Source organism: Vombatus ursinus, unplaced genomic scaffold (genome assembly GCF_900497805.2).
Source record: "Vombatus ursinus unplaced genomic scaffold, bare-nosed wombat genome assembly UNPS02014785.1, whole genome shotgun sequence".
Taxonomy (NCBI): Eukaryota; Metazoa; Chordata; class Mammalia; order Diprotodontia; family Vombatidae; genus Vombatus; species Vombatus ursinus.
The window spans coordinates 8,687,761-8,695,262 of NW_020954563.1; the positions used below are offsets into that span (position 1 = coordinate 8,687,761).

Sequence of the window (7,502 nt, forward strand, 5' to 3'; positions counted from 1 at the left end):
GCTCTGTCTCTGTACCATCTGGCTGCCCCTCGTTAAGGGCCTTTTGACAAAAGGCTGGATAAGCTCTTTCTTGCTGGGCAGTTAGCAGGGAGATCCACACTTTGGGTGGGAAATGGACTAGGTGCCTTCTAGAGTCCCCGCTGAAGATGGTATGCTGTGATCTGTAAATCCCTAGGTGGATAATTTCATGACTAATCTTGGAAACAGGCCCAACACCCCCCACGAGGCTCAACACCTCTTAGGTGCTGCGCCTGTGCTCCCCACCCCCACCACAGCACCCCAAGGCTGCAGCTCTTTCCGCCCTACCTTCTTCAGAGAGATTGTTCTCTTTGGCCTCCTTGTCCATCTGACAGCACCATCCTTCTAACCTTTCTGTCTCTGCCTGAAGCAGCTTCAGGAACCAGTATCCATCCCTGCGGCAGGCCCCAGGTGGGGAAGGCTCCAGGGGAGAGCTGGACGAAGTCTCCAGCCAGGGGTCAGGTGGGGGAAGTGAGGAAGGCTCGAGGGCTGGGTCAGTGTTATCTCCATAGGAGAGGTTGCGCTTGATCTGGGAAGCCTTGGTGGAGGGCCGGGGGCTGGTGTCGATGTTGATGGAGTTGTGGTGTGGCGGGCAGTCAGAGAGGCTCCTCTCAGAGGATTTACAGCTGGAGTCATTGGCCTCCTGTGTGTCTGAGTCAGTGTCCCGCTTGGAGGACATACTGTGAGAGGCTCCGCCGTATCTACAAGGAGAGGAACGAGGGGGTATCAGGAGGTGCTCGCGACCGGGCCACACCGGGCCCGTGAGTCTCTACCACACCCAGCACATACATCAGGGAGACAAAGGAATGCATCACTTCATCATGCCTGCAGCTGGGTCCCAAAGCCCCGTCCACCTCCCAGGCCTCACCCCCATTGCATTCTCTGCATAGCCCCCTGCCTTGCCCTGTGCGCGCGCACATACACACACAGACACACAGTTATAAGGTTGCCTGCGTACTGCAATAGGCCATTATACCAGAATGCCAGGTCTGCAGCCTCAGGGACGTCACCTCTGCCCTAAGCTCTCTCAACGTCTGCTTTTGCCTTACAGAGCAGAGGCTCAATTCTGGCAGCACACGGCCACGAAACTTTCATGGGACCACCGAGCGCCTGTTGCCTGCCCCTGCCCCAAGCCCAGTCTAAATTATCATCAATATGGGAAGGAGAGACACGGGTTAGAGCCAAATGATAAGTGCAACTTAAGGGTAGAGGAGTTAGAGGGAGGAGAGAAAGAAAGAAGAAACAAGGCAGGGAAGAGGTAGAGGTTGAAGAAGGAAAATGGAGAAAGGAAGAGGGAAGATGACGAGAGGAAGAAGAAAGGAAGAGAAGAGGATGAAGATGAAAAGGAGGAAGAGCAAGAGAGAAGGGAGAGAGGGAGCAGAGTGAGAAAGGAGAGGAAAGGGAAGAAAGGGAGGGAAAGAGGGAAGAAGCCACCGCCGCCTCTCTCTGACTTACCGCCACTCGTCCTCTACCTGTACCCCGATGGACTGGAATTTGGTAGCGGGAGGTGGCTCTTCCTTTGGCACTGGCTGAATGCAGTCAACCTTATTGAACGACAACAAAAAAAAATACACAAACAGAAACAAAAAAAAAATAAAACAAAAACACAAGAACTTGCGGCTGGAATTCACATTAGTAGAACACAAAAAAAGGTCCGTGCAGACGGACAGACAAACGGACAGACAAGCATGCGGACGCTGCACGCTGACGTACAGGCTGAGCAGGGAAGCCGGGCACCGCTCATACCACAAGGGCAGGGGAATGGGGAGATGGGAAAAGGGGTGTTACTGGCTGTCCCTACTCTGAAGAGGGTGGCATCAGATCGGTGGTTTTGGGTCCGCTGTCCTCAGGGAGTTGGAAACCGTTCCTTCTAGTCCTCTCCTTTATACACATCAGAGAGAAGAAGAAAAAGACACACACACACACACACACACACACACACACACACACACGCACGCACACACACACAGAGCCACAGTTGTTATGCCTGGGCCATGGAAGCTGGTGGATGGGGTGGGCACTTCCTGGGGAAGGTCTCGGCCCCCAGCAGGCAGGACCCACGAAGGTAGGACCGAGGATCCAGCCACCTTATGTCCAGCTCGGAATAGGAGCAAACTCAGAAGAGTTCTCACAGCCCCAACTGTGGAAGAATCCCTCGAGAATCTCTGGGGAGAATTAGGAGTGAAAAATTGCAGGTAAAAACAATTTACTTTCCATTGGAAAACTCCGTGGATACCTGCACTGTGCCTACGGGTTCCCCCAGGATGGGGGTGGAGCGGACAAACCACATCTCTGGAAAACAAGTGGTAATACTCTCCCTTCCACTTTTCTTCCCAGGCAAACACGTGAAACTCCTACTAAAAGCCACCCGTAAGTCATGAGCAGAACATGTTTCATATGATGCTCAGCCTTAGGACAAGTGAGAAGGGTCCTAAAGACTACAACCGATGCTCTGGGCGAGGGGTTTGGAAGCAGGGAGAGGTCAGCCCCAGGAGCAGTGCCGAGGATGAGACACCAACCCCTGGGACCTTCTCTGTTAGCTTCGGGTTGGGCCTTCCTGGCTTGTGTCCAATGAAGGTGGTGAGCCCTTGACTCAGCATCCCAGATAGGAGGTGGGGACTCACTCTCTAACCTCAAAAGGCCTAGGCTAAAGCTTTCTAAATGATCCTTCTTCACCACAGACTAAACCACAGAACTTTAGACTTGGAAGGGACTTTAGAGATGGCCCAACCACTTGGAATTTGTTGTTATCCTGTTATTTTCAATTGTGCCTGACTCTACATGACCCCATTTGGGGTTTTCTTGGCAGAGATATTGGAGTGGTTTGTCATTTCCTTCTACAACTCATTTCACAGATGAGAAAACTGAGGCAAACAGGGTGAAATGACTTGTCACAGCTAGTAAGTATATGAGGCCACATTTGATCTCAGGTCTTCCTGACTTTAGGCCCGGCAGTCTAACCACTGTGCCACCTAGCTGCCCCCCAAAAACTTGAATTTTACAGAGGACAAAAGAAACTCTAAAAGGGAAAATGACTTGTCCTCAATGTCACATGGCTAGCAAGCGACAGGATTCAAAGCTGGGTGCTCAGACTCCAAAATCAGTGCTTTGTACCGATTTAGGCTCTCCTTCTAGGGGACTGGAGCTATACCTTGGCTGTACTTTTAAGCTCACTGGACCTTAGTGGGGCCACTCCTAGACTGAGCTAGGAAAGAAAGGAGGGAGGTAAGCTCAGAAAGAGAATATGGGGACAGACTAGGCATTTCTACCCTCAATGAAGTCCAGCAAAATTTAGGCCCAAGATGGCAGGATCTTGGAGGCCTCACTGTGCTGCCCTTAAGAGGTTAGTTTCTAGGGGCAGCTAGGTAGTGCAGTGGATACAGCACTGGCTGTGGAGTCTCAGGAGGACCTGAGTTCAAATCTGGCCTCAGACCAAACACTTGACACTTACTGGCTGTGTGACCCTGGGCAAGTCACTTAACCCCCACTGCCTAAAAATTAAAAACAAAACAAAATAAAAAAAATCAAGAGGTTAGTTTTCTTTCAGAGTTCTTTCAACTCTGGTCCCCCAGAATATACAGGGACACTTCCAAGTTCCTTTTATCTAACCCTACAGAATCTCAGAGGCTACTCTAGACAACTTGTACTGACAGAGTGCCCCCTACCACATCTCTGCCAAGAAGCCACGTAGCTGCCTTTGCTTAAGGAGGACCTCTAGCAAGGGGGAAGCCAGCCAGGGCTTCTTGAATCAGCTTACCACATCTCTGGGAAGCTCCAATGTTAGGAAGTTGAGCTGAGACCTACCTTCCTGCAACTTCTAGCCACCGGGCCTGCTTCTGCCCTCTGGGACCAAGCAGAGGGAGTCTAATTCCTCTTCCCAAATGGCAGCCTTTCAAACGCTTGATGGTCTTCATCCTTCTACACTCCCAGCTGGAATTGCCCTCAAGGCCACTCTCCTAAATCACAGCTGGTCCTGTCCACAGCCTACTGAGACAGGCCCCCCAGACACCCACCTGTTTCAGGCTTTCATCAACTCTCATCAGGACATTTCTAACATCTGAGGCTCTGGTCGCATCTTTTCCTATTCTCAAGTTCTTCTCTTATATCAACCCAAGGTAAGACCTCAGACTCCAAGAAGGGATGGAAGAAACCATAGCCCTCATCTAGTCCTAGCCCAGAGACAAGAAGAGCTTTGGTCAAGGTCACACAGCCACATAGCTAGTAAGTGGCACAGCCAGGCCAAGAACCCGAATCTCTAAGGAGTGAAAAATATCAACAACCTATATCACACCACTCTCCCTCCAGTAGGAGTCTGAAACCTGGCTCCTAATCCTATCGTTAACTAGTTATGTGACATCAGGCAATTAATTCCCTTCCCCTCTCTGGGCCTCAGTTTCCTCATGTGTAAAAATGAGAGGACTGGACTCCCATGATCTCTAAGATCCCTTCTGGCTTTTAAAAACTAGTGATTTCCTGTCTTCTGGGTTACTGACATATCTAGTCTGTTGCTTCTCACTTGCTGCTTTATCATGGGTGGAATTCCTCATTTTTAAAGGTTCACCCCTTAACTGACCTTATTAAAGGGGGTGGAGGGGCAAGAACTTTGGGCCTCTAGACTCAGAGAGGAGGGAAAGAAAGGGGGTGGGAGGAGTAGTCCATCTGAAAAATAGTCATCTTTATGAGATATATCTAAGCCACCCCTGGCTGAAACCTTGATGACTAAGATATGTTGAGTGGAACTGGGGCAACAGCAACTTCCCTTGTAGATGGACATCTCTAGTCTGCCTTGTTTAACTTATCAGTACTTTATACCCTTCACTTCTAAATGAAAAGATGGGACCCTCAGGTCTCCTGAGTCTAACCTCTTTTCCAGAACAGGAGAAAAGCCACCCTGACTGACAGACCACTTGAATACCGCCAATGACAGGTCACTCACTACCTTAATCCATTATTAGGACAACTCTGATTATGAAGTTGAAATCTGCACCCCCTGTAAGTCTCTGCACTGTTTCCCTCTTCCCATCAGACTAAAAACAAAACCTCGAACTGGGACCACTTCTCCCCACCCCACCTCCCACCCCCATCCCCTAGGACCATATCAAGTAAGTCTGTTCTCTTTGTCATAGATGTGTCTGTAATAGGGGGATCTGGAGCCTGAGCCAGAAGGCTTCCAGAGCTGATCTGGATGGATCCAAGCACCCTCTCTGGTGATTATTTTTCTGGCCCACGAGAGGAACCTACCCGGCTCCCTCAGGGGGCTTATCAGGGAGGGAGGCAGGCAGACAGGCAGGCTTCCTGAAGGAGTCGTTCCCCACCCCCACTCTCACTTCCACCTTCCAGAGTCCCTGTCTCTTTCCCCAGTTGTAGTAAAGTGACTTTTCAGGTTCAGATTTTGGGAAAAGCAAGACAAAGGGAAAAAATATTCAAGTGGTTCATTGGGGATGAGCACAGACCGATTGCCTGCTCGGAGCATAGCAAGGACCATAGCAAAAAACACAGTTTGGGGCCAGGGCCCTCCCTACTCATCATGTTCTCTGCTCCCAGGGTGGACAAGTGGCCTGAGGGCATCGGTCACTGCATAACAGCTGAACAGCCTCCTTCCCTTTTGGTCTTCAGCCATGTTTTTACTTTGATGGTTTCTCCCTATGACCCTGTCCACACAATCTGGTCCCATTCTAAATGATGGTTTCAAATCAATTCTGTTGAATTACCAGTCAAGGTAAAAGTTTTATTCCACCCAGCTGACACAAGATGGAATGGTACTAAGCTATAGTACTGTGAGGCCTGGACCTCAGGAGGAATATGCCCAGAACATGCCATCCATTCTCCCAACAAACAGTTCAAGGCTGATGGCCCCCCACTCCAGACTTGGGACAGCAGGGTCAGCAGCTGTGGCTCCCTAATTGGAGCTGATGCCCTGCTCCCCACCCCTGTCTCCCATCACATTATCCCATTCCTTTCTCACCTGCCCAGCAGGGAAGAGAGCTTCTGGTGGAGACAATGAGAAAGAGGACACAGCAAGCAGCTTCATCCCCCTCCAGCCTGGGGGCCGCTCCCCAAATCTCTATTCTGAGGGGACTGAAGTAAGAGCTACCTTCTTGTGCCCTCCTCCTCCCCATCCCCACCCCTGCTTCAGACTGTCCTTGTGCCTGGTACAACAAGCAACCTACCTGTTCTCCAAGCACTGGGAAATGCTCTTCATGAGTGACCCCTATATCTTGGGGTGTCTGGCCCTGGGGGGCTGGGTACTGTGGCCTACATGCTTCTGTTGCTTTGTCCGGCTACTATACCAGCCTTCTCGACTTTAAGGGACACCTTGGATCAGAAAACCTGTTAGGTGGCAACCTGCCTCGAGGAGACAGGCCAGCAAGGAAAAAGATTGTGTGGACGGACAGTGGACGAGCAAACGTACAGGACATGGTGGGATGAGTGTAACTACATTCACCAGGAACCCCATCAGGAGGGAGAGAAAAAAAAAAAAAGGCACAACACCTCACGTCCGTGCTGTGAGCAGGGCATGACGGAGTGAAATTTGGTTTGGAATCAGGAGCCGAACTCTGGACTGCATTTTGGCCGGACCCTCAAGGAGAGCCCAGGAAAACCGGCCTCCAATAATGGTGAGGCCGGTTCCTTGAGATGGGTGAGTGGGGTCAGCCTCCGATGTAATTACACCCACGTGCACAGAGTGGAGTCTGACACACAACCAAAGGGACCCATACTTGTATTCCTATAGATGAAAGTTTCCTTTTGGGGGCGGTCTCGGCTTTGGGCTCCTCACTGGTCAACGTTCCTTTGTCGTTCTTCAGGGTCGCATTTTTCTGGGGTAATTCTGGTGCCTCTCGGGCCTGAGCTCCTCCTCCGCTGCCCTGGGTCACACTGGGGGGCCGGGTGCTGTCTAAACTGTCCGAGGAATTGCTCAGACCAGACTGGCTGTTGACCTCGCTCTTGTGGTCCTGGCTGTCAAGGTAGGTGTCCTGGGCCGACTCGGTGCTGCTCTGAACGGTGACCGAGATGAACGGCTTCGATGTGGTCCGGGGAGGAACTGGAGGCGGCGTCTTCTTATATGCCACTAGGCATGATGAACCTGCAGCCATGGCAGAGGGAGGAGAGAGAAGGAGAGCGGGAGGCAAGGGGAAAGTTAGAGCCAAAGAAATACATGGCTTCATATTGGTCTGGGATCTCAACGCTTGAGAGAGGCTGAAGGAGAGGCGGAAAGCCCCCCAAAACATCCCTGGCTAGGTCTCCTAAGGTCCAGTGTCCTGGCTGTGGGTCATCTCTGTCTCCCTAGCTGGTGGTGCATCTATGAAAAGCAAACTGCCCCATCCTAATCAGCTATTGCCTTACAAAAAAGAAAAGAAAAAAGATTCCATTTGCCAAAACTAAAACACTATGGGATTATAAGGGCCAAGCCTGTCCACAGGAAGAGAAGAGAAAATGTATCTCTCCTCTTCTTTCATTGCGGGGGGGGGGGGGGGGGGGGGGGG

The 7,502-nt window shown here is 51.1% G+C and overlaps 1 protein-coding gene across 7 annotated transcripts in view; it reads right to left on the minus strand.

The window, feature by feature from the left end:
- The window catches only part of DLGAP4 (DLG associated protein 4), a 104,196-nt gene that overhangs the window by 17,582 nt on the left and 79,112 nt on the right, over positions 1-7,502 (minus strand). For 3 of the 7 annotated variants that reach the window (XM_027867065.1, XM_027867063.1, XM_027867066.1), the window contains 3 exons: positions 6,738-7,102; positions 1,474-1,562; positions 307-719 (listed from right to left, as the gene is read on the minus strand). In XM_027867065.1, coding sequence (XP_027722866.1) covers positions 307-719; positions 1,474-1,562; positions 6,738-7,102 — 867 coding nt within the window. Of the gene's footprint in view, positions 1-306; positions 720-1,473; positions 1,563-1,819; positions 1,900-6,510; positions 6,695-6,737; positions 7,103-7,502 lie in introns of those variants that run through there. The other 4 variants (XM_027867064.1, XM_027867067.1, XM_027867068.1 and 1 more) reach the window with 4 other exon arrangements.